The 26,911-nt window shown below is 49.7% G+C and overlaps 1 protein-coding gene across 23 annotated transcripts in view; it reads left to right on the forward strand.

Moving 5' to 3' along the window:
* Positions 1-23,114, forward strand: part of GRK4 (G protein-coupled receptor kinase 4) — a 77,135-nt gene extending 54,021 nt beyond the window's left edge. For 12 of the 23 annotated variants that reach the window (XM_028848255.2, XM_028848261.2, XM_078003064.1 and 9 more), the window contains 8 exons: positions 2,708-2,898; positions 5,489-5,526; positions 10,705-10,794; positions 11,992-12,200; positions 17,642-17,779; positions 19,574-19,711; positions 20,591-20,728; positions 22,929-23,114. In XM_028848255.2, coding sequence (XP_028704088.2) covers positions 2,708-2,898; positions 5,489-5,526; positions 10,705-10,794; positions 11,992-12,200; positions 17,642-17,779; positions 19,574-19,711; positions 20,591-20,728; positions 22,929-22,976 — 990 coding nt within the window. In that variant the 3' untranslated portion in view covers positions 22,977-23,114. Of the gene's footprint in view, positions 1-2,707; positions 2,899-5,488; positions 5,527-10,704; positions 10,795-11,991; positions 12,201-17,641; positions 17,780-19,573; positions 19,712-20,590; positions 20,729-22,873 lie in introns of all 23 variants that reach the window. The other 11 variants (XM_078003051.1, XM_078003058.1, XM_078003048.1 and 8 more) reach the window with 10 other exon arrangements.
* The last annotated feature ends 3,797 nt before the right edge of the window (positions 23,115-26,911 follow it).

Raw genomic sequence — 26,911 nt, forward strand, 5'->3', positions numbered from 1 at the left:
CGTGCTCTGCATGGAGCATCGCTGCCTTTCCCTGTCGCCCTTGGTCTCACTCCCCATAGGCAGTCTGCGAGTCACCCGTCACTCTGTCGGATGGTTTATTTGCATTGGTTCTTCTGTCATCTGTGACTGCCCAGGCCTCCTCCACCACGATATTAGGACAGAGCTCCTCAGGGCCATGCTCACCACTGCGTTCCCGCTGCCTACAACAAGGCTGGCGTGGTAAAAGATTCTCAATATTATTTTAATATATATTGAGCAGATGTTGAATGAATATTCACAAGAGGAGAGGAAGTAAGGGATCCTTACTAATTCAAGGACCACTGATAATTCCTTGTGGTTTAATCTGTGTTCTATTGCATGCCCGCTGGGGCCTCCTCTCCTCCACCTCTCTTACTGTTTTAACACATTGTGACCAAGTTGGATTTATTCCAAGAATGAAAATCGAATAATGTAATTTATCATATTACCAGAATCAAGGGAAGAACCGTATGGTCATCTCAATAGCTGCAGGAAGAGCTTTGGATGGGAGCTAACGCCCAGGCAGGCTTAAAAACCCGAAGCAAACCAGGCACAGAAAGGAACTTCCTTCAGAAAATCTCTGGCACAATCGTACTTAATATGAAAATATTAAAAGCTTTTCCCCATGAGATCTGGAATAAGGCTAGATACCTGCTGACCATTTCAATTCAACATGATATTGGAAATTCTGGCCAGTGCAGTAAGGTAAAGGAAAAAGTGAAAGGGATTAAGGTTAGAGAAAAGAAGAAAAAAGGTTGGAAAAAAACCCTCATCATTTTCTTTTTCTTTTTTTAAATTTTTATTTATTTATTTATTTTTAGATAGAGATGGGGGTCTCACTATATTGCCCAGGCTGGTCTGGAACTCCTAGGATCAACTGATCCTCCCACCTAGGCCTCCCAAAGTGTGGGGATTATAGGTGTGAACCACTGTGCCCGGCCAAAACTCATTATTTTCAAACAACATCGTTGTACGTGGAGACCTTCCTGGATTTTTAGATAACCTATTAAGGATTTAACCAAGTGATTAAATATGAATCAGCCCCTAACAATTAGAAAATGGAAATGTTACTGATACCATTTACAATGGCCTCAAGAAACATCAGAATCTAAGAAAAGGCCTGGCGGGTGGTGTGCACCTGTAGTCCCAGCTTCTTGGGTGACTGAGATGTGAGGATCACTTGAGCTCAGGAGTTTGAGTCTAGCCTGGGCAACATAGCAAGACCTTGATCTTAAAAAACAGTTCTAGGCAAAGAACTGACAAAAATGTTCAAGACTTCTACAGTGAGAACTGTAAAATGTTATTATAAGAAATTAAAGAAGGAGGCTGGGTGCTGTGGTTCACGCCTGTGATCCCAGCACTTTGGGAGGCCGAGGCAGGTGGATCACTTGAGGTCAGGAGTTTGAGATCAGCCTGGCCAACATGGTGAAACCGCATCTCTACTATAAATGCAAAAATTAGCCAGGCGTGGTGGTGGGTGCCTGTAATCCCAGCTACTCAGGAGGCTGAGGCAGGAGAATTGCTTGAAACCTGGGAGACAGAGGTTGCAGTGAGCCGAGATGGCACCACTGCACTCCAGCCTGAGCGACAGAGCAAGACTCTGTCTCAAAAAAATAAAGAAGGTCTAAATAAATGGGGGGAGACCACGTTCCCAGATTGGAAGACCCAATGCTGTAAAGATGCTGGTTTCCCCTAATTGATCTATAGATTAAATGAATTGAATGCAGCCCCAATCAAAATCCCAGCAGGGTGTGTGTGTGCGTGTGTGTGAGTGTGTGTGTGTGTGTGTGAATTGACATACAAACCAATAGAAAAATGGGGGAAAAAATAGACTAGGCATTTCACAAAAGAGGATCCAAATGGCTATTAATTACATGAAAATGTCCCCTATATTTTCATATATACAGAAATGCAACTTAAGACCACAGTAGGAGACTACTCCACCAGCAGGATTCAAACTAAAAAGGTTGACAACACAAAATGTGGGAAAGAGGTGGTGCAGTGAGACCTCCCTTGCGCTGCTGGTGGGGCATAGCCTGTGTGCTGAACGTGGTTGCCCAGGAAGTACAGACTGTCAGGGCTCAAGTGATGAGAGCAAAACACAGAGGAGTCATAAGCCCAAGTGTCTTGGTGAAGTTTTGCCACTTCTTTGCTTAGCTTTAGGAAGTTCTCTCTTTTGGCGACACAGCTGCGGTAAAATCTTCAGTATGCCAAGGTCCAAGAGGCACGTGATGTGTCCTGTACATTTCTCTGAAACATAATAGTATTCGCATGTTCTGATTATAAACCTAACATGGATTGTTTGCATATTAGCAAATAGAGGAAATCACCAGTGAAAGAGCAAGTTCGTGGCCGGGCGCGGTGGCTCAAGCCTGTAATCCCAGCACTTTGGGAGGCCGAGACGGGCGGATCACTAGGTCAGGAGATCGAGACCATCCTGGCTAACACGGTGAAACCCCGTCTCTACTAAAAAATACAAAAAACTAGCCGGGCGAGGTGGCGGGCGCCTGTAGTCCCAGCTACTCGGGAGGCTGAGACAGGAGAATGGCCCGAACCCGGGAGGCGGAGCTTGCAGTGAGCTGAGATCCGGCCACTGCACTCCAGCCTGGGCGACAGAGCGAGACTCCGTCTCAAAAAAAAAAAAAAAGAGCAAGTTCGTGTTCTGTCTTTATGATGTTGCTATCTTTAGGTTAGTTTAGCCTACGCTTACGAAACCAAAGATGCCTTGTGCTTGGTGCTCACCATTTTGAATGGAGGGGATTTGAAGTTTCACATTTACAACCTGGGTAATCCCGGCTTTGATGAGCAGAGAGCTGTTTTCTATGCTGCAGAGCTGTGTTGCGGCTTGGAAGATTTACAGAGGGAAAGAATTGTATACAGGTAAGAACGTTGCTACCTAATGGAGCCTGCAAGTCTTGGAGCCAGTTTCTCCCAGCTGTAGGCTTCCCTGGCTCACACTGGCTGCTTCCAGGCTGAGCAGGAGAGTAGCTGGGAGCCCCTCAATGGTGATTTATAGGGGTGGTCACTTACACTATTGGGAATATGGCCAGTCAGAGGGCCCTGGGTGTTTTTTTGTTTTGTTTTTTGAGATGGAGTCTCACTCTGTCATCTAGGCTGGAGTGCAATGGCGCAATCTCGGCTCACTGCAGTTCAAGCGATTCTCCTGCCTCAGACTCCTGAGTAGCTGGGACTATGGCACCCACCACCATGCCCAGCTAATTTTTTGTATTTTTACTAGAGATGGGGTCTCACCATGTTGGCCAGGCTGGTCTCGATCTCCTGACCTCAGGCGATCCGCGGGCCTCAGTCTCCCAAAGTGCTGGGATTACAGGCGTGAGCCACCGTGCCCAGCTTACATTTCTAATAAATTGTCTTTTTGAAGCAGAAGTTTGTTTTTTACTTGTTAGGTTGATCAAATAAAGGTAGTGCTACTCATGTAAACATAAGAAGAGCCTGTTTCCAAGGTTCTTAGGTATTTTGATAGTTCTGATAAGGATGTATTATGTCCTGCCATATAACATATCGATTTAATGTCTTGAAGTAGTAGTGTTTTTTTTTTGCATCTTAGAATTTAGTAAAGAAAATTAAACTTAATAGTTTAGTGTAATCAATGTATTTAGTTTTAGGAAAACACAAAACCCCTTCCTATCCCTTAAATGCTGGAGTTCCTGGGCTCTGAGTCTCTTCTCAGTCACTCTCCCTGGGCAGTTTCATTTCCTCCCTTCTGTGGGTTCATCTACCAGTTATAGTCGGTCTCCCACTGGGGTCCATGTTGTAGATTCAACCAGCTGTGAATCGAAAATATTCAAAACATCCTGCTCAGCAGGGTGAAAAGGGGAAAAAAAGAGAAAATATTCAGAAAAAAAGGATGGTTGTGTCTGTATTGAGCATGTAGACTTTTTTCTTGTCCCTATTCCCTAAATGATATCGTATAATAACAATTTACATATCATTTACATTATGTCTGGTAGCATGTGTAATCTAGAGATGATTTAAAGTAATTGGGAGGATGTGTGTAGGTTATACGGAAATTCTACATCATTTTATATCAGGGACTTGAGGACCCTTGGATTTTGATATCCAAGGGAAGGGGGCCTGATATGGGACCTGATGGTGTCTCCCTTGTTACCTTGCAAGCCTGGTCTTCATGGCCTTTGTGATGCAGCTCCCCACGGAGCCCTCCAGCCTTGGGTCCTGCTCCTCCCACACAGGCACCTCCTGCCCTTGTCATGCGAGAGTTTCAGCTGCTCAGGTGTCCTCACCTCACTGCACCTTTGCACAAGGTGTTCCTGTGTGGGTGCCACTCTCCACCCAGTCCCTCTTCCTGTCATTCTGAGAGACTCCTGCTCATCCGTCCAGAGTTAGCCCACATAGCACGAGGGTGTGAGGATGTGCCCCCTCTCCCACATCCTCCAGGTGCTGCCCACGTTGTCTGCTCAGATGGTCACGCCAGACAATGAGCTTCTTGGGAGTCCTTGATCTCACTTCTCCCTGTTCTGATGGACCTTTGGCTTCTCCTTATCTTCTATATCCCACAGCCAATATGGGATAAATATCTCTCAAGGATCAGAGACCAGGCTTGGCAGTGGGGCTGACACCTCTGCACCTTGAGCATTGAGCAAGGGGTGGATTGCTGCCCTGGCTGTGAGTCCTCTAGACACAGAGGTGGTCGCCTGAGTTGAGGAAGCCTTGTTGCCATTGCTTAGAGGTAAGAGTCTGGTGGTATTGGAGCATGGAACACACCCATAGGAGATTGGATTCTTTTGTTACTCCTGGAGTAAATCACACTTCACAGGTGACTACGGCTGAGCTGCTGTGTTTGGCTTCAGTCTTAAGATGAGCTGGATTTTCTCATATAAGCTTTGGCTCCTCTAACCTCTGGTACCCACTTGCCTCACCTACCTGCACTCAGTGGGGGCTGCCCATGGCTGCCCCATCCACCGCTGTGTCCACAGGACTCACCATCAGTAGCTATTACCAGGCATTTGTTGAATGAATGACCGATGGCCCAAGTGACATTCCCACCTCAGCCCCCTAAGTAGCTGGGACTACAGGTACATGCCACCACACCCAGCTTGAGGCATTCTAATATGGGGAATTTTCAGTTTTTGAAACTCTTAAAAATATGTTAATGGTTAAGAGAAATTGAGCCACGTTCATTAAGGACTAGTTGCTTTCCTTACTACTGGGCTGCATATTTAATCACTGAAATGTCTTCAAATCTGTATAATTATGTAAAACAGTTCATTTTATACTGTCGTCATATGTGAGCTGTTTGCTGAGATGAATTTTGTAACATTCTTGTCCTGCCATGTGACAGCTAAAGACAGTTTCCATGGCTCATGAAGGGTGGTTTTGCTTTCTGCCATCCTGGCCCTTGCTCATGCTGGTTGTTCCCACTGGGTACTCCGGAATCACAGTGCCAGATTCTGAATCATTGAGCCTTCTGTTGTTGTTTCTTTCCTTGTAGAGACTTAAAGCCTGAGAATATTCTCCTTGATGATCGCGGTAAGTGGGCAAGCCTTTCCCATCTAACGGGTAGACTTTGTTAAGGGACTTGGATACAGAAAGTTGGATGCAGAAAGTGGACTTAATAATTAATAGAGAATGGAAACAACAACAAAGAAAAACTCTGTGGTATGTGTTCATTTTAAAAAGATAAAATACTGACAATTTGGTCATTTCCCTGTGTTTAGGCAAGAAGCAAAGCTGGTCATAATTTTCAAGTAATGATTGAGTTCAGAAGCATTTTTTTTTTTTTTTTTTTTTTTTTGAGACAGAGTCTTCCTATGTCGCCCAGGCTGGAGTGCAGTGGTGTAATCTTAGCTCACTGCAGCCTTGAACTGCTGGGAACAAGCAATCCTACCACCTCAGCTTTCTGCAGAGCTGGGACTACAGGTGTGCGCCACCATGTTTTGTAGAGATAGGGGTCATGCTATGTTGTCCAGGCTGTTCTCAAACTACTGTCCTCAAGCAATCCTCCTGCCTTGCCTCCCAAAGCACTAGGATTATAGGCATGAACCACTGTGCCCTGCCTAGAAGCATACTAAAGTAAACACAAAGTCAGAACATTTTCTCTCTCTTGTTTCTTGCTGTTGACCCACCTCTTGCTTTATTCCTTTTTTATTTCCATTCCCCTCTAAACTTTGTCATGCTGCCCCTGGTGCTGTCCTCTTGTCCCATAGCATGTGTCATAGAGCAGGGTGCAGATGGCTGCTTGGAGACCCTGTAATAGTGGAGAGGGAGTGGCCCTTTTCAGCAGGCTCCTTGTCAGCAGCATGGGTGCGCACTCCACCTTGGTTCCTCTAAGGGACAGTCATACCCAGAATGCAAGGATGGTTGGACTGCTGGGGTGCGTGCTTGTGCTCACACATAGCTCACAAGCAGTGCTGGGAAAGAGCTTCTTTCAAGTGAGTTTTCTTGGCAAAGAAGGGTCTTACAGTCTAGTAGAGCGCATATGGCAGGGTCATAGTGGCTCCTGCCAAGAAGAGGACAGGCGTCTAATGCGGAGACTGAGGGCAGTTGCAGGGTACTTGGAATGCTAGTCTTCTTTTACACCTCTGCCAGATGCTTTCATGCTTATCTAATTCATGTATGACACCCCGCCCTGTGAGGAAGGAGGGTACTGGAATTCTCATTTTACTGAAGGCAATACCAAGATTTAGGAATCAAACTTGTCCAAGATTGTGTCCATAGCTCCTGGCTTAGCCTGTGGTTCATTCCTGGTGGGGTGCTGCTAACCAGAGGTGGCTTGAGTGGGGCGAGCGCTAAGCAAAGCTGCTCACTTATTAAGTTGTTAAATGACTTAACAAGGGTAGGTAGAACATGCTTTGTATATAAAATGGAGCGATATCCAACCTATGTGGTTGATTGGAACAGGGTGCGGTGCAGAGTGTGTGTGTAGTGTGCTCCCTTTTGTGTAAACAAAGCAGGGAATTGTGTGTATGTGTGATTGCTCAGAAACATAAACAAATATAAAGGGAGAATCATAAGAAACGATCAGAAGTGAAAACAAGGCAGGGGAGCACAATGATAACCTTTTTCTGTGTTTTTAGGAGATTTTTCTGTGTAGCTCCCTCTTCTTTAGAACTTTACCCCACACATTTGAGGTGAGCCATCCTTCCCCAGTGCTAACCCCTGCCTAGCTAACTTAACAAGACCCCTGCTCTGCCCAGGTTCCCCTCCTGTGCCACTATCTGAAAGGCACTCCTGGGTGGGACGCCAGGATGGTTGCTGGGCCAGTTCACTCTTTTCTCTTGGGAACCACAGTCCTCTGATGTCGATGACCATAGTTTTCTTTTTTTAAAATTCTTTTTAGGGTCAGAGTCTCTCTATGCTACCCAGGCTGGGTGCAGTAGCTACTCACGGGTGTGACTGTGGCACAATTACAACCTCAAACTCCTGGGCCTAAGCGACCCTCCTGCCTCAGCCTCCTGAGTAGCTGGAGTTTCAGGCATGCACCACCACATCCAGCAGCGATTAAGGATATGTTAATTGTTATGGTGTGATCATGCCTCACTGCAGTTTTGACCTCCAGGGCTCTAGTGATCCACCTTGCCTCAGCCTCGTGAGTAGCTGGGAATACAGGCATGGGCCACCATATCTGGCTAATTAAAAAAAATTGTAGGCCAGGCATGGTGGCTCATACCTGTAATCCTAGCACTTTGGGAGGCCAAGTCAGGTGGATCACTTGAGGTCAAGATTTCAAGACCAGCCTGGCCAACATGGTGAAACCCCGTCTCTACTAAAAATACAAAAATTAGCCGGGCATGGCAGTGCACCTCTAATCCCAGCTACTCAGGAGGCTGAGGCAGGAGAATTGCTTGAACCCGGGAGGCAGAGGTTTCAGTGAGCCAAGATTGCGCCACTACACTCCAGCCTGGGTGATAGAATGAGACTCCATCTCAAAAAACAAACAAACAACGACAAAAACAAACAAAAAAACAGTAAAAGATTTCTTTGCAATTATTTTAGTCATTAGCAAAAGTTCTTTGGTTCTCGGGTTGTTCACTCAAATTAATTTAAAGTCACTCAGAGGCTGGGCACAGTGGCTCATGCCTGTAATCCCAGTATTTTGGGAGGCAAAGGAGGGTGGATCACCTGAGGTCAGGAGTTCAAGACCAGCCTGGCCAACATGGTGAAACCCTGTCTCTATTAAAAATTAAAAAAATTAGGCAGGCGTGGTAGTGCATGCCTGTAGTCCCAGCTACTTGAGGGGCTGAGGCAGGAGAAACGCTTGAACCTGGGAGGTGGAGGTTGCAGTGAGCTGAAATCATGCCATTGCACTCCAGCCTGGGTGACAGAGTGAGACTCTGTCTCAAAAAAAAAAAAAAAAAAAAAGTCACTCAGTATCATTCCCTTCTATGTGGTTAAACCACCAGCTGGATACACCATTAGGTTCGTTTTCTTAATTTTGCTTTCAATTTTTAGCAATCTAATTTTTTAATGTTATAATTATGTAAAACATTTATGTGGTTCCAAAGATAAAACCACAAAATAGAATGTATTGAGAGATGTCTAGATTCCATCCCTCCATCCCTGACCACCCCCAAGTAATTATTTTAACTCATATTTTATTCCTTCATTTACATATGGTATATGTATAGACATACACATATTCTATATAAACAAGTTCCCCACTTGTTTCTTAAATAAAGTGGTAGACCACACGTATTGTCCTCCACTTGGCTGTTTCACTGAATATGTGGCAAAGATGGCTCTGCAACACTCGTGAAGCGCTTCCGCCGTCTGCTGTGCCTCCTGCAGGTGCACCTGTCCTGTTTGCACGGCCCTTGCTGGTGGGCGTGTCATCTCCACTCGTGCTGTTTCCATTAGTGCCGCGATGGAGAGCCTTGTGCACATGTTATTTCCTAGTTTGTTGAATGTATCCTTGATAGCGGCCTAGAAGTGGGTGAATTCATATGCAATTTGCCAGATATTGCTAGATTCCCCTCCAGGGTGTTGTCCCGTCTGCATTCCCACCAGCAGTGCCCAAGAGCACCTGTTTCCCCACAGCCTCGCCAGCAGACCGAGTTCTCGAACTTTGGAGCTTTTGTCAGTTTGTTAGCCGGGAATTGGTATTTCAATGTAGTTTTAAGTTGCATTTCTCAGTTTAAAAATCCATCTTTATAAGAAAAATAAGTCAATGATGCCAAAAAAAAAAAAAAAGTCACAACATGCTAGCACTCTACTTAAATAAAAAATACATGAAAGCTGGCCAGGCACAGTGTCACATGCCTGTAATCCCAGCACTTTGGGAGGCCGGGGTGGAAGGATCACTTGAGCCCAGGAGTTCAAGACCAGCCTGGGCAACATGACCAAACCCTGTCTCTAAAAAAAAAAAAAAAAAAAGAAAATGAAGTCTGGATTATTGAAAGAATGCATCTGTACGAGGGGAGGAAACTGAGACGTGATAGTAAATGGCAGAGCCAGGACTCAGACCCACTCCATCTGGCTACAGAATCTGTGCTCCTCACCCCTGTACTCTCCCACCTCCCAGGGTGGGCACGCAGCAAGGGCAGGGAGTGGTGTATTATGTGTATGCAGCCGAGTCAGAGGCCGGCTTTCCTCTCTAAAGCATCATGTAGACTGTTTTAAAATGACTACAGTACCTTGGAGGGCATGTTGCGTATTTTTAGTTTTTAGCAAACATTTATTGGTTGTTCATTCATTTTGCCAATAAATATTTATTGAGCACCTACTCTAGGCCTGGGTACTATATTAGAAGCTGAGGATAAGTAGTGGATAAGTTGAAGATAGTGTCCGCTTCCAGGGCTGGCTTATTTTTCTGCACACTCAGCAGAATGTTTTCGATAATTTCTTACTTTCTTTACAGTTTTTTTGAGACAGGTTCTCACTCTTGCCCTGCAGTAGTGTGATCATGACTCACCACAGCCTCACCCTTCCGGACTCAAGCGATCCTCCTGCCTCAGCCTCCAGAGTAGATGGGACCATAGCCATGTGCCATCACACCCAGCTCATTTTTAAAAACATCTTTTTTTTATAGAGACAGGATCTTGTCATGTTTCCCAGGCTGGTCTCAAAATCTGGGACCCAAGTAATCCTCCCACCTTGGCCTCCCAAAGTGCTGGAATTACAGATGTGAGCCACCATGTCTGGCCTAATTTGTTAGTTCCATAGGAATTCAACAAATATTTAAATCCTCCTATATACAAGGCATTAACACGTAATATAGTTCCCTAAGTACCTTAATTTTGTTTATTTCCCCGACTCTATTACCATTTGTTCTCAAGAGAAAAACTCCGTATCATTCATGCATAGCTGTCCCTGTATAGAGTACTGGTACTCTGACAAAGTGTTTATTTACTCTTCTGTAGTTGATATAATATTCATTATATTTTTATTGATATATCTGGAAGCTGTATGACATAAAATAATAAATCCAGTGCTTCTGTCTTATCAAGGGTTTATCTATGATTAAAGAGCTTCCTGATCAATAGCCAGGCAAAAATCAAATTTTCCTGCTACTAGTGAAACTGAATGCACTGTATGGAATTTTACTAAACATGAAAAAGGTTAAATATCATTTTATATTTACTGTTCCAGAGTATGAAATACTATTATTTCCATCCATGGTTTCTGAGGGGCCTTTTTTCCCGTTCTAATTGTTGTTAAAGTATCACTACTGCCCCCGTGACCTGTGTAATAACATATTTGAACACACAGGACACATCCGGATTTCAGACCTCGGTTTGGCCATGGAGATCCCAGAAGGGCAGATGGCTCGAGGAAGAGTTGGAACAGTCGGCTACATGGGTTCGTGAGAGGCTTTCAGCATCCTTGTCCTTTCTCTCCAGGTGCCCGAGTGCCTCAGAACACAGAGAAAGCCACCCTGAGGGGACCAGGGCCTCGGTTTGGGCACTAGTAGATGCCACAGTGGTGTTTTGAATCTCTCACCTGTCAGAGTGTTGAGGCTGCTGGGGATCCTATAGGCTGCCCTCACCTTCTTACAGATGAGGGGTGAGGCCCGAGAGGTTGTGAGTCCTGAGGTCACTCAGCAAAGTGAGGGCAGAATCGGGATGACACCGCAGGTCTCCTCACTCTGCCAATGTCCTCCCCTGTGCACGACAGCCTCTCAGAGCCTCAGGAAATCACCCCACTCTGGTTATTCCAAAGATCCAGGGGCAGTGCCAGCCAACCCCCGGGGTGGCCTCTGAGGGTCTCGCAGAGTCCTGCAGGAAGACCCCAAGGTCTTGTGGCTTTCTGCTCCTGCGTCTTCTGGGATTTTTCACTGACCTGGGATAGATGGCAAGACATGACACTTGGGGCGCTCTGGGCATGGCTCCGTGTGTCTGGAGGGAGCCCCTTCAGGAGGTGGAGCCTTCCCTGGACCACCATTTCCCTTGTGAATGTGACTCTGTGGCAATTCAGCTCATCCTGGATGAATCATACAAATCTTTAAAAATATTAGTTTTATTGGGATATAATTCATATGTCATAAAGTCCATCAGTTTGAAGTGTGTAATACAACAGATTTTAGCATTTTCACAGAGCCATGCAACCATGACCACCATCTAATTTCAGAACTTTTTTTTTTTATTTTGATACGGAGTCTCACTCTGTCGCCTAGGCTAGAGTGCAGTGGCATGATCTGGGCTCACTGCAATGTCCACCTCCCAGGCACAAGCGATTCTCCTGCCTCAGCTTCCTGAGTATCTGGGACTACAGGTGCCTGCCGCCACACCCGGCTAATTTTTGTATTTTTAGTAGAGACGGGTTTTACCATGTTGTCTAGGCTGGTCTCGAACTCCTGACCTCAGGTGACCTGCCTGCCTCGACCTCCCAAAATGCTGGGATTATAGGTGTGAGCCACCGGGCACAGCCTTAACATAATGTTTTTAAGGTTTGTCCATGTTGTCACACACGTTGAATGTATACTGTATTATTGGAAAATATAAGAAAATTTAAAATCAAAATTTAACTTAATTTCCATTTCCTGTATTTGTTATGTAGCACCTGAAGTTGTCAATAATGAAAAGTATACGTTTAGTCCCGATTGGTGGGGACTTGGCTGTTTGATCTATGAAATGATTCAGGGACATTCTCCATTCAAAAAATACAAAGAAAAAGTCAAACGGGAGGAGATCGATCAAAGAATCAAGAATGATACTGAGGAGTATTCCGAGAAGTTTTCAGAGGATGCCAAATCTATCTGCAGGATGGTAGGTCAGGCTCTGTAGAGGCTGGGAAATGGCACTTCTCATTCTAGTTGTTTTCACTGGCAGCTATAACAACAGGTGTTGGTCTGTCATCTTCAGCAAACCCTGGCCACCCACCTCCCAGGCCCTGCCCCTGCCCCCGCCCCCACGGCCCAGCAGGGAGGACATGCGTGCTCAGGAGGCTCACGTCAACTGTCTCCTGGCCCAGCAGGCAGGACACGCGTGCTCAGGAGGCTCACGTCTGCCTGCCTCCTTCCCCATGCTTCTGCCACTGGGATTCCATCAGACAAAAAGGGCCAGCGAAAAAAGTTTCCAGACATGATCTGGAAATGACTTAATTGGGTTTCAATTAGAGCAAAACAGAGTAAAATTCGTGGTTTGATTTCTCAAACGATGCTATTGAAAGGGAAGAGTGGTACCAAGGCTATTAACTCAGCTTTCAGAAAACAGCCGAGCCTTGTTTCATTGACCAATTGTATATGAAGTTAGACATAAAACCAATCTTTCATGTAATTTGAGATGGTAAGGGTTTAGCCACCTACCAGTGACTGTCGTCCCAGAGACACTCTGACCTGACGGCCTGCTGTGTACCTGGCTCTGGGCCTGGTGCTAGACGGACAATTCCCTTAATTGTGCTAAGGGCCTCTGAGGCTGACAGTGGCACCTGCGAGTCACAGGAAGGAGACGAGCCCTAAGCAGTGGAGACCCGGCCCCTGGTCCCAGAATGAGCAAGGGGCTGTCAGGGTCCATCTGCCTCTGGGACCGGACTGTGTTACCACCCCTCACTGCCCAGACTCTCAATCAGTGAGGGAAACTCTGTTACTTATTTCAAACCAGTATTTTTTGAGCACATTTTTTTTTCATTTATTTTCATTCAACGAGGATTTATTGAGCATCTTGTACGCTCTAGACACTGTCCTAGGCATTGGGGAAAACAGCAGCAAGTAAAACAGAAGTCCCCGCCCTCCCAGCGAGAACTGACAGGAAACAGAACAAATGCATAGACATGTGGGCTGTGGGGAGGACCCGCACTCTGGAGGACAGGGAACTGCCTGGAGGGGCGGCAGGCTCTGGGGGAGAAAGGGAGTCGGCCTGCTGGGCAGAGCAGGCCGCTGGCAAGAGCGGGAGGGGGTTAGAGGGGGACAGGACAGAGAGCGGCAAGCCCAGGCCATGCAGAATCACCTGTCACCTGTCATTGTCATCATTGTCAAGCCTTAAGTGTTGCTTCCTCTGATGGCCATGAAGCCATTGCAGGGCTCTGTGAAGAGTGATGTGATGGGACCAGGCTTGCCGGCCGCTGGGAGAAAATGAATGGACAGGAAGGAGGAAGGCCATTGGGGGCTTTGCAGCTATTCAGGTGAGAGTAAAGGTGACGCAGACCTCAGTGGTGGCAGAGCAGGTGTGAGAAGTGATGGCAGATGACCACTGTCAGATTCAGGATGGATCCTGAAGGCAGGTGGTGGAGAAGACTTCAGGCTGACCCCAAAGTGGGCTGGAGGGAAGGGGGTACTCACTAGAGCCAAGTCCTTGCGATGGGGAGGACAGCAGCCCACGCACAGGGAGTGTGTGGACAGTTCCTCCAGTGACCGGAGAGGAGGCGGAGTCTGTGGCCGGCGCAGCACAGCTGGGGAGACGTGAGCGGGGCTGTGAATAGTCTCTTAACGGAGCTGCTTTTGCTCAGATGGTCAGCCCAGTGGGGAGCAAAGGTGGGAGGCGGGTGTGAGGAGAGGGGAGGCTTGAAGCCCTGAAAAGCAGGGGTTTTTCCTCAACAGCATCAAGAGCCATGTGGACCTGAAGGGAGGGGAGTGGCCGTGGTTGTGTGCTGGGCTCCTGCCACACCTGAATGGGTAGGCTCAGAGCCAGCAGGGAGCTGCACTCGCCCAGCTCTGGTTTGGTCCAGCAGCTAGAGAGAGGCCGGGGAGCTGGGCTGCATGCGGAGGAGTGACTAGAGACAGACCATGGGCTTGACGCTGGCTTCAGTGGACGAGGAAAGGGGTACAGGGAACAGCAGGTTCAACAGAGGATGGGCCAAGCGCAGTCCAAGTTGGGAGTCCAGGCCCCTCCAGGCCAGAGTTAGAAAGACTAGAGGGATGCTCAGAGAGGAAGCTGCTTGGAGTGGAGCTGACGGAGGGAGCTCTTGCTGGCCAAGAGTCTGGAGTGTGACCGGGAGAGAGTGGCTGGGGGTCCCTGCGGGGATGGAGGATAAGGTCACAGGACCAAGCAGCCAGGCATAGGCCCCTGTCTGGGTGTGGGCATTCCTAGCAGCCGTGCCTGGGTAACTGACGTGGGCTGGCAGTGGCTGGAGAGGAATTATTCTGATGTCCTTTTCATATATTTCCATATATGAAGCCATGGGTGCTACAGGCTCGTCCCAGAGCCAGGGGTCACCCTGGAGTTCTCCCGGCTAGATCACTCTGCTTAGAGCTGACTATTAAATAATGGAGTCTTCTCACGACACTGACAGGGCTGCAAGAATGGATAAATATGTACTAGAAATGGAATCTGCCCTTAAGAGCTCACAGTTTAATGTTAGGCCTAAAACAAACAAATGACTCCAGTGAAAAAGCAGAATGGGCCGGGCGCGGTGGCTCACGCCTGTAATCCCAGCACTTTGGGAGGCCGAGGCAGGCGGATCACGAGGTCAGGAGATAAAGACCATCCTGGCTAACATGGTGAAACCCCGTCTCTACTAAAAATACAAAAAAAAAAATTAGCCGGGCGTCGTGGTGGGCGCCTGTAGTCCCAGCCACACGGGAGGCTGAGGCAGGAGAATGGCGTGAACCCGGGAGGCGGAGCTTGCAGTGAGCTGAGATCGTGCCACTGCACTCCAGCCTGGGTGACAGAGCGAGACTCTGTCCAAAAAAAAAAAAAAAAAGAATGAGTTATATGGGTTAATGACGTCACATAGCAATTACTGGCAGCTGGACCTGAGCCCAGCTTTTGGACCAAGCCCCTCTCCTCTGCTCTGTGCTGCCTGGTCAGGCCATCTGTCTGAGTCCCTTCGGGCTGCTATGACAGAATACCTTAGACTGAATAATTTATCGACAGCAGGAGTTTGTTTTCTCAGTCCGGAGGCTGGAAGTCCTAGACCAAGATGCCTGCAGATTGGGTGTTGGTGAGGACTGCTCTTTGCTTCAAAGATGGAGCCTTGGCTGGACGTGCTGGCTCATACCTGTCATCGTAGCACTTTGGGAGGCTGAGGTGGGAGGATCACTTGAGCCAAGGAGCTCGAGACCAGCCTGGTAACACAGTGAGACACCATCTATATTTAAAAGAAAAAAGAAAAAGAAAGAAAGATGGAGTCTTCTGACTGCACCCTCACAGGGCAGAGGACAAACCAGCTCCCTGGGGCCCCTTTTCTAATGGCACGAATCCCATTCAAGAGGGCAGAGCCCTCATGACCTCACCACCACCAAAAGGTCCCACCTGTCAATACTATTGCATTGGGGATTAAGTTTCGGCTTACAGATTTGTGGGGGACACACACATTCAGACCATCGTGGCCCTCAATGGGAGTGGAGTATGCTGGCAGCAAGCTCAAATCATGGGGCTGTGGAGTCCCTGAGATGCAGAAATGGTGTTTGCATTACAGTTAATTTTCAGATCTGTTTTATTTATGTATTTATTGTTGTTTCTTTGAGACGAATTCTCAAGAAACAGATCTGGCCCAGGTTGGAGTGCAGTGGTGCGACCTCAGCTCACTGCAACATCCGCCTCCCATGGCCGGGCGCGGTGGCTCACGCCTGTAATCCCAGCACTTTGGGAGGCCGAGACGGGCGGATCACGAGGTCAGGAGATCGAGACCATCCTGGCTAACACGGTGAAACCCCGTCTCTACTAAAAAGAAGTACAAAAAACTAGCCGGGCGAGGTGGTGGGCGCCTGTAGTCCCAGCTACTCGGGAGGCTGAGGCGGGAGAATGGCGTAAACCCGGGAGGTGGAGCTTGCAGTGAGCGGAGATCCGGCCACTGCACTCCAGCCTGGGCGACAGAGCGAGACTCCGTCTCAAAAAAAAAAAAAAAAAAAAAAAAAAAATCCGCCTCCCGGGTTCGAGGGATTCTCCTGCCTCAGCCTCTCGAGTTGCTGGGACTACAGGCACGTGCCACCACGCCTGGCTAATTTTTGTATTTTTAGTAGACTTGGGGTTTCACCATGTTGGCCAGGATGGTCTTGATCTCCTGACCTCATGATCCACCCGCCTTGGCCTCCCAAAGTGCTGGGATTACAGACGTGAGCCACCGCACCCAGCCTTCAGATCTCTTTTAAATCAACAAAGCATGCAAAGAACAAATGCACTGAGCAACTGTTACTGAGCGCCTGCTCTGGCTAGATGCTGGGGAATCACAGTGGGCAAGAGTCACACAGCCCCAGCTTCAGGAAGCTTTGAGTCTAGCAGGACAGCCTGGCAATAATGGTACATTCAAATGACTCATTCTCAGCATGAAATATTTGTCATCAAGGAGAGGTGGAGGATGCCCTCAGGCTGTAGCAAAAAAAATTGGGGAGCCTAATTTAGTGCAGGGATGAGGGCTAGAAAGCTAAAACCTGAAGAATTGAGCAGGAGTCAGGGAGCCAAAGAGCTTTGTAGACACAGCCTTGGAGCAGGCACAGCCCAGCAAGGAGCTGAGAGGTGGGAGATAGAAGCACAGACCAGAATGCTTTCTGGTCTTTGGGACTTTGAGTTGGCCAGGGATCGGCATACTTTTCTGTAAGGCCAGATGGTAAATAGCGTTTAGACTTTGCAGGTCTCTATTATAGCTATTCAGCTCTGCCAATACAGTGCAAAAGGCTGGTGCCGATAAAGCCTTGTTTACAAAACCAGGCAGCTAGTGCCTGTGGTGGCTGGACTGTGGTTTCCCAAGCCTGGGTCTAGGTCACATTTCAGGGGTTCAGGTCTTTCATGTGTTGCTTCTGAGCACAGCCCTGCTTTTTCTGATTGATAAGAATTGTGGAGGAAGGCTTATTTGACTTTGTGATGATTGTAAACATGTATGTAAGGAATACTTTCTAAAGAGATACTTTCTGGTCATTTTAAGAATACACTAGAATACCAAAGTATTAAGAATATATTTTTAGAACTCGGTTTGTTCAATGTTTGCCTCATCTGAGGTCCTTAGTGGTATTTCTGAAATTCACAACAGTTTCTGTTTCCTCTAAAAATCCCCAAATTTTTATGATTAATTTTTTAAGCTTAAAGAATAACATAGCCAACCCCTTATTTATTGATAGTCAAAGGCAAAACCTTAGCCCCTTTCCTCTGTGAAGCATCACATAATTTAATGAGTAAAGTCTGAGTTCCTGAGGTTTGGCTGATGCTTTGAAATTATTTGTTAGATGCACCTGGTTTCTGCCCTCCCGAGTCCTTTGGTTATTATTATGGAGGGGAGTTCTGAGTTTTCATTTTTATCCAGAGGCTTAAGTGGATTCTATTTCTGCCTCTTGCAGTTACTCACCAAGAATCCAAGCAAGCGGCTGGGCTGCAGGGGCGAGGGAGCGGCTGGGGTGAAGCAGCACCCCGTGTTCAAGAACATCAACTTCGGGAGGCTGGAGGCAAACATGTTGGAGCCCCCTTTCTGTCCTGATGTAAGTGCATTGCCAGGACGAGCAGGGCCCTGGGAACAGTGATCCACACTGCACGGGTTTTCTCTTTCTTTTTTTAAAAATAGCAATGGGGGATCTCACTGTGTTGCCCAGGCTGGTCTTGCACCCCTGGCCTCAAGTGGTCCTCCACCTTGGCCTCCCAGAGTGCTGAGATGATAGGCATGAGCCACTGTGTCTAGCTGCAACAGTTTTTTGTTTTTTTGTTTTGTATTACAACAGACACAGAATCACCAGGCACAGCCAGCATGTGGCTTTTGCTCATGGTGCCTATCCTACCTGGTGGTTCTTCTGTCACCCCAGTGTCCTTTGGCCACTCACTGGGCCCCTCACAGGCCTCAGCGGTGCTCTGGCTCCCTGCCTGGTGTCACTTTCAGCCTCAGTGCTGGTGGAGCCCCCTAAGTAGCTGAGACCACAGGCACACGACACTCAGCTCATTTTTAATTTTTTCCTAGAGACGGGGGTCTCCCTATGTTGCCCAGGCTACTTTTGAACTCCTGGCCCCAACCGATCCCCCTGCCTTGACCTCCCAAAATGCTGGGATTACAGGCATGAGCCACCATGCCTGGCCACCCGTGTCCCCTTTCTGGTCTCAGGGCTGGCTTTGTCTCTCGTTCCTGTGTTTCCCACGGCCGTGAGCCGCCCCTGCTTCCTTTGTCTGGAACGCGTATCCCCACTCTGCTTCTCATGAGGTCCTGGGACTGTGGCCTGGCCTCATACTGAGGACCCTGAAGTGGTCACTGTAGCTCCTTGTGAGCATGCTGTTGGGACACCTTCCTCTGGACTGTCCCCTAGGGGCAGGGCCTGCCAGTGTCCTTCCACCTCTCCACCCCGAGGGGATGAAAGAGTGAAGAGCAGCTGCTCTAACAGCAGTGCTGACCGTCAGCGCGCCTTTGGAGCGTCACTGCTTTACTGTAGTGCACAAGTCCTGGGTGAAAAGTGTTCTCAGAACTGCGGGTGCCTCCGGCATGAGCAGATGAGGGCCCCACAGCTGCCGACTTCCGTGCTTTTTGTTCCTTTGCCCTGAAAGTGCAAACAACAGTACTGGCGGCAGGTGGAGACCTGGGTCTTGGCACTCCCTTCTGCCTGCCTGACCCTTTGCCTCTGAGGACAGCAGTGCTGGGATAGGAGCTGCAGGCCTGGGCTCCTGTCCCAGAGGAGGGACCTGCCGACCCAGGGAGCTGAGCCTCTTGCAGCCTTGGAGTCCACTCGATGGACCCGGAGGAGGGCGGGAAGTGGGAGCGGCGGCTGTTCCTCAGGTTTTCTCCAGGCGCTTTGCAGGGAGCGCACCTAGAGTTGGAGGCAGGTGCGAGAATTGTCACTAAGGGATCCCACTGCTGGTGGCCTCTATCCCTGCTTACACTTCTCTGGTTCTGTGCTGCATCTTCTAATATTTGCCCTGCATCCCTGGCCTTTGTTTGCAATCCATTTTCCACTACAGAAAAGAGAAGGGCATGGCCCTCAGAAGGGGTGTGTGTGTGTGTGTGTGTGTGTGTGTGTGTGTGTGTGAGAGAGAAAGAGAGAGAGAGGGAGAGCCAGAGCAGCTGACACAGTACCCACAAGATTGGTGACACTAAAAGCTGGTGAACCACCTCTTCAGAGGACACATTCTCTGATTTAGAAAATGCCTCAAGTGAGGGAGGGGCCTGGCAAAGAAATGGAGAGAGGAAGAATGGCGGTGTTTATGCGTCAGTTTGCTGGGCGTTTCGTTCCTGGGAACTGAGGGAGCTGAGAATTGCTGTAGTGACCTCAGAGGCTGCCTCTGTTCTTGCTGTACAGCCTCATGCCGTTTACTGTAAGGATGTCCTGGATATCGAGCAGTTCTCGGCAGTGAAAGGGATCTACCTGGACACCGCAGATGAAGACTTCTACGCTCAGTTTGCTACAGGGTGTGTCTCCATCCCCTGGCAGAATGAGGTACTGCCCTTCTAGCACAGCAGCTTTACGTTAGTTCCAGCAATGACCCAGGAAAAGGGTGTGTGTGTGTGTGTGTGTGTGTGTGTGTGTGTATTTGGGAGATAAAATTATACAAGACGGCTGGGCGTGGTGGCTCACGCCTGTAATCCTAGCACTTTGGGAGGCTGAAGTGGGCAGATCACAAGGTCAGGAGATCGAGACCAGCCTGTCCAACAAAGTGAAACCCCGACTCTACTAAAAACACAAAAATTAGCTGGGCATAGTGGCAGGCGCCTATAGTCCCAGCTGGTCGGGAGGCTGAGGCAGGAGAATCGCTTGAACCTGGGAGGCAGAGGTTGCAGTGAGCCGAGATTGCGCCACTGCACTCCACCTTGGGTGACAGAACGAGACTTCGTCTCAAAAAAAGAAAAAAAAAAAGATTGTATAAGACTTTTGACCACAGGACTAGACCATGGGCAAGCCAAGGACCATATCAGCAGTCCAGAAGCACGGTATGTCCCTGGTCCCAGTGACAGGAAGTGGACAGGAGGTAGCTATTTTGGGTCTGATGGGCGCTTGCCTGCCACCCCTGAGCCCCCCTCCCTAAGCAGGGCTGACTGGCAGCCAGGGTTCCCATGGTAGTTCCCCACTTTGGGGGGTACACTGAGAGACAAGGGGAGAGGAGACCATGTCACTTATCCAAGAAGAGGTCAGGAAGCAGGGAAGGAGGAACCCAGGAAAGGGGCCCCACAGTGGGTGCGGGAGCTCTGAGGTGCCCCACACGGGACTGGGTAGGAGCTGCTCCGCACGGGGCTGGGCAGGAGTTGCTGGCGCTGGGAGACACCCACTGACCTGGAAGCTTCTCTGAGACTTCTCTGTCCTGCTCTTCTGTGCATGCAGATGATCGAATCTGGGTGTTTCAAAGACATCAACAAAAGTGAAAGGGAGAAAGCTTTGCCGTTAAATCTAGACAAGAACATACATACCCCGGTTTCCAGACCAAACAAAGGCTTCTTCTATAGACTCTTCAGAAGAGGGGTAAAAACACTTAAAAACTAGTATATGTATGTGTATGTGAAAAGAAAAACATACTGACTACCAAGGTGAAAACATCACACTTTTTCTGTTTGCAATGGCTCCTACAAGCAGTTTTATACAGTTTGAGAGCCACGTGGTGCTAGGTAGAGGCCAGCCAGAACAATGAGAACATCCTCGCAATGAGGTTTGTTGCTGTTGTGTATTTGGGAGATAAAATTATATAAGACGGCTGGGCGCAGTGACTCACGCCGGTAATCCCAGCACTTTGGGAGGCTGAAGTGGGTGGATCATGAGGTCAGGAGTTGGAGACCAGCCTGGCCAACAAAGTGAAACCCCAACTCTACTAAAAATACAAAAATTAGCCAGGCATGGTGGCAGGCACCTGTAGTCCCAGTTAGTCAGGATGCTGAGGCAGAGAACCTGGGAGGCGGAGGTTGCAGTGAGCCGAGATTGCATTGTTCTGATCCAAAACAGGACTGCCTTCCAACGTTCACAAACAGGTTCCCGTGTCAATAACAAAATATTTTACACTGGGCTCAGAAATCGGCATCCTGTGGAACCTTCGTCAGGTGGCACCCACGCGTGCATCTCTCCCTGCTCTGGCTCTTAGACTCTCACCTCCTTTGCCCGCTGCATGGGGAAAGCGGATTCCTTTTTGAAAATGGCATCCTGGCTGGGCGTGGTGACTCACGCCTGTAATCCCAGCATTTTGGGAGGCCGAGGCAGGTGGATCACCTGAGGTCAGGAGTTTGAGACCAGCCTGGCCAACATGGCGAAACCCCATTCCTACTAAAAATACAAAAATTAGCCAGGCGTGGTGGCACACGCCTGTGGTCCCAGCTACTTGGGAGGCTGAGGCAGGAGAATCGCGTGAACCTAGGAGGTGGAGGGTGCAGTGAGCCGAGGTCGTGCCACTGTTCTCCATCCTGGGCAACAGCGCAAGACTCCATCTCCAAAAAAAAAAAAAAAGAAAGAAAGAAAAATGGAATCCTTTGGAGAGACCTTTCGTAGTAGCATTAAATGTAGACAAGCCTTTTTTCCATGCAGCTCTCCTTGGATTTGTGGACCATCCTACTTTGCACCCTGTGTGTTCCCAGGGGGTTTATTCAGAGCTTGGCCACTAACATTCTAATCCATCTTTCTTTTTTTTTTTTTTTTTTTTTTTGAGACGGAGTCTTGCTCAGTCACCCAGGCTGGAGTGCAGTGGCACGATCTCAGCTCACTGCAAGCTCCGCCTCCCGGGTTCCCGCCATTCTCCTGCCTCAGCCTCCCGAGTAGCTGGGACTACAGGCGCCCGCCACGTCGCCCGGCTAGTTTTTTGTATTTTTTAGTAGAGACGGGGTTTCACCGTGTTAGCCAGGATGGTCTCGATCTCCTGACCTCGTGATCCGCCCGTCTTGGCCTCCCAAAGTGCTGGGATTACAGGCTTGAGCCACCGCGCCCGGCCATCTTTCTTTCAGTATGAAAAATAGGCTGGGCGCGGTGGCTCACACCTGTAATCCCAGCACTTTGGGAGGCAGAGGAGGGTGGATCACCTCAGGTCAGGAGTTCAAGACTAATTTGGCCCACATGATGAAACCCCATCTCTACTAAAAATACAAAAATTAGCCAGGTGTGGTGGCAGGTTCCTGTAATCCCAGCTACTTGGGAATCTGAGGCAGGAGAATTGCTTGAACCCGGGAGGTGGAGGTTGTAGTGATCTGAAATTGTGCCATTGCACTCCAGCCTGGGCGACAGAGTGAGACTGTGTCTCAAAAAATAAAAAAATAGGCCGGGCGCGGTGGCTCAAGCCTGTAATCCCAGCACTTTGGGAGGCCGAGACGGGCGGATCACGAGGTCAGAAGATCGAGACCATCCTGATTAACACGGTGAAACCTCGTCTCTACTAAAAAAAAATACAAAAAACTAGCCGGGCGAGGTGGCGGGCGCCTGTAGTCCCAGCTACTCGGGAGGCTGAGGCAGGAGAATGGCGTAAACCCGGGAGGCGGAGCTTGCAGTGAGCTGAGATCGTGCCACTGCACTCCAGCCTGGGCGACAGAGCGAGACTCTGTCTCAAAAAAAAAAAAAATAAATAAATAAAAAAATAAAAAAATAAAAAGAATTAGCACCCCCCCAAAAGTCTGTAAATGGTTGTCTACACTTAAGGAAAGTGAAACCTTCGCATCAGCCGTGTGACTGAGGCCAGCGCTGTGTGTCGCAGGGCTGCCTGACCATGGTCCCCAGTGAGAAGGAAGTGGAACCCAAGTGATGCTGAGCATCCCCCTGCAGACCGCAGAGCAGACCCTGGCGCCAGGAGGGAGCAGGTGTGGGCGTCTCCTCCCAACTGGAATTGTAATAAATACATCTAAATAAAACGTGCCTTGGGAGTGTACAGATCTTTCCACACTAATACCTGAGTTGTGTTTTCACTAAAGCTGGATTGAAGAAAAAGCCGCAAGTGTACCTCCTGAGGCCTCAGACACGCCCAGGTGTGGGCGCCTTGCGTGCTGGGGTGCGAGCTTTCCCTGCACCCAGGGAGAGGCCAGCCGGGACTTGGGAATGGATAGCAAGTCCACCAGCCCTGCACTGCCCTGTGCCACCCCCAGACTTGGTCTCAATACTCAGCCAGGGATGTGGTGGTCCAGGAAGACACGGGCGGCTGGGCCTCCTTTCTCCAGGGCCTGGGTGTCAGACAGCCGGAGCCCGTTGGCATTTCCTGCATCTTCTGATGGCTATCCCGTTGCCTTGTGCCCCTCATTGAGATTCCTGAGGTTTGTGTGTTTGTGGCCAGTTTTTATTTTCTCCAAGCGTATCTATCTGCCCTTGAAAGGGGCGGCTCCCATGACCCTGCAGTCAGGGCCTGGCGGCCAGGGCCCCAGCTTGCGCCTGGCATGCGGTGACAGCCTCCACCGTGGGAGTCCACGTCAGGGCCCCCGAGAGGCTGGTGCTGTGTCAGGCATGAGCCCTCCTGGGTTTTAGTGGCGCTTAGGAATCTGGGAGCTTCCCGTGGAGGTTAAGGGTGCTGAAACTGCGCAAGTTGATAACTCACAGCAGTGCCTGGTGACTCTCCTCTTCAGCTGGAGTGCTAACCCGCGGGGGAGACGTGGCAGCCGAGTGCTAACTGGGGGGGAGATGTGGCAGCCGAGTGCTAACTGGGGGGAGACGTGGCAGCCGAGTGCTAACTGGGGGGGAGATGTGGCAGCCAGATTGCTAACTCGGGAGGGGCGGGAGACGTGGCAGCCGAGTGCTAACTGGGGGGAGACGTGGCAGCCGAGTGCTAAATGGGGGGAGATGCGGCAGCCAGAGTGCTAACCCGGGGCGGGGCGAGGGGGAGACGTGGCAGCCGGAGCGCTAACCCGGGGGGGAGACGTGGCAGCCGGAGCGCTAACCCGGGGGGGGGAGACGTGGCAGCCGGAGCGCCAACCCGGGGGGGAGACGTGGCAGCCGGAGCGCTAACCCGGGGGGGAAGACGTGGCAGCCGGAGCGCTAACCCGGGGGGGAAGACGTGGCAGCCGGAGCGCTAACCCGGGGGGGGGAGACGTGGCAGCCGGAGCGCTAACCCGGGGGGGAGACGTGGCAGCCGGAGCGCTAACCTGGGAGGGGGAGACGTGGCAGCTGGAGCGCTAACCTGGGGCAGGGGGAGACGTGGCTTTGTGTGCTTGGCGAACCCCCACGCCGGGGCGTAGCGGAAGCGTGTGGACCAGCACTGAAGCCCCGCGGAGGCACCCGTGCGTGTGCGTGGGGAGGGCATAAAGATTTTCTACGGGGTGACGTTGGAGCTGGGCGGGGAGCGAGCAGGAGGGACAGGGAAGGCTGAGGCCCCAGAGCTGGCTCTGCTGAGGGCCCTCGCTGAGCGGGTGATGGTGACGGCCTGGAAGCTGCGCCCGCCCGGAACTCGGCCTTTCTCCTGAACCGTGCGTAGGGGGATGGGCCGGCCCGGCTCTGGCTGGGGCTTCCGCAGAGCAGCGCAGCGTTGGACACGGTGAGGGCTGGTTCGGGGGAGCTGACGGGGACCCCAGCTGGGAGCCTTCACCTTCGCCCCTGTCCTTTCTCCACCGCCGTCATGGCTGCCTGGAGCCTGCAGCCGGGATCTTGGTGCTGCCTGCTGCGTGAGAAGCCAGGGGATAGGCCTCGGTGACTTTAAACCAAACAGCGACACCTCGGACAGCTGTGTGGAGGAGAGGAACCACAGTACCTGATGGACAGAGCGCTCCCTGGGCCGCTTTCACGTGAGCAGCAGGGGCGGCCACGCTTCCAGGGGTTTCACCTGCATGGTGGTGTCAGGAAAATCAGCTTCCGCACGTGCCCACCGCCGGCTCCAGCAGGGGCACTGAGGCCAGTCCTGGGAGGAAAACGCCAGCGAGGATGTCACCATGAGGTTGGGAGCCTTCTTTGTACCAGGGGAAGTTATCTTGAGGACTTGGGGGTCTTTATTCTTTGGGGGAATGGAAACAGCTTTGCTTTTCTTCTGATTGAGGCAAAACTCATTAAAGAGTGAGGCTTTTTGGAAGCGGGTCACCGCGGCTGGACTCTGGACCCCTCTCCTCTGTGCCTCACTGTCCTCAGCTGCAGAATGAAGATGGCAGGAGTTGATGCCCCCGGGATGCTGAGAGCAGGTTTCTGAGTCTGTAAAGCATGTAGCATGTAGCACAGTGTCGAATACATGGTCACCATTCAGTAACTATGCTAGTAATCATGGAAAAATAATACATGCTCATTGTAGAAAATACAGGAAAACCTGCAGGAAAAAAAATCACCGTTATTCCTCCCCCGCCCCCATTTCCACTCCGAGTCCTTTGGAGAGTTCTTCCATCAGTGTAGACAAAGTCCACAGCAGATTGATAGTGTAGACGACTCTGCTGGGGCTGGGGACCTGGCTTCCTTGCCAGCCGCAGGGCCTCTGTAAAGGCCTGCCTCAAGGGGGTGTCGAAGTTTAGGGACACCTGCCTGTCAGATGCATTTGAACCAGAGCAACTCCATCTTGAATGGGGGCTGGGTAAAATGAGGCTGAGGCCTGCTGGGCCACATTCCCAGGAGGCATTCTTAGTCACAGGATGAGATAGCAGGTTGGCACAAGATGCAGGTCCCAAAGAGCTTGCTGATAAAACAGACTGTTTGAAAGAAGCCGGGGCCAGGCGCAGTGGCTCGTGCCTGTAATCCCAGTACTTTTGGAGGCTGAGGCGGGTGGATCACTTGAGGCCAGGAGTTCGAGACCACCCTAGCCAAAATAGTGAACCCCGTCTCTAAATACAAATATTAGCCAGGTGTGGTGACGGACACCTGTGGTCCCAGCTACTCGGGAGGCTGAGGCAGGAGAACCTGGGAGGCGGAGGCTGCAGTGAGCCGAGACCTGGGCAACAGAGCAAGACATTGTCTCAAAAAAAAATAATAAAATAAAGAAGTAAATAAAGAAGCTGGGAAACCCACTAAAACCAAGATGGCATGAGAGTGACCTCTGGTCATCCTCACAGCTCATTATATGCTAATTATAATGCATTAACATGCTAAAAGACACTCCCACCAGCACCATGAGAGTTTACAGATGCAACTTTCAGATGTTGCCATCTGAAAGTTACCCTATATGTTCTAAAAAAGGGTGGAACCTTTAGTTCTGGGAATTGCCCACCCCTTTCCCAGAAATCTCATGAATAATCCACCGCTTGTTTAGCATATAATCAAGAAATAACCATAAAAATGGGCAGCCAGCAACCCTCAGGGCTGCTCTGCCCATGGAGTAGCCATTCTTTATTCCTTTACTTTCCTAGTAAACTTGCTTTCCCTTTATGGATTTGCCTCGAATTCTTTCTTGAGCGAGATCCAAGTACCCTCTTTTGGGTGCTTGTCCAGTAGCATTCCCTCCATCTTGCCTGCACAGAGCACATGGCTGAGGAGGAAGCCAGATGGGGAAGGACCAGCACTGCAGGGGCCAGGGCCGAGGGCATCGATCATATCCTGGGCTGGTGGCTATGGAACTAATAAAGTCCTTTTTGTTTCTTTTTTTCTTTTTTTGGCTTACGTTAGTCTGAGTTAAATTTCCCCATGCCCAAGTGAAAGCTTTGACTGAGAGAAATAGCAAAACTAGGCCAGGATTTGTACACGGACGGGTTGGTAACTTGTTTGATTAACATGTTGAGCATCTCATTTTTCCTTTTCTGTTTATAAGCAAGCATATATGTATTGAAGAGAATTTTGAAATTAAGAATA

The sequence above is a fragment of the Macaca mulatta genome, chromosome 5 (genome assembly GCF_049350105.2).
Source record: "Macaca mulatta isolate MMU2019108-1 chromosome 5, T2T-MMU8v2.0, whole genome shotgun sequence".
NCBI classification, from domain to species: Eukaryota; Metazoa; Chordata; class Mammalia; order Primates; family Cercopithecidae; genus Macaca; species Macaca mulatta.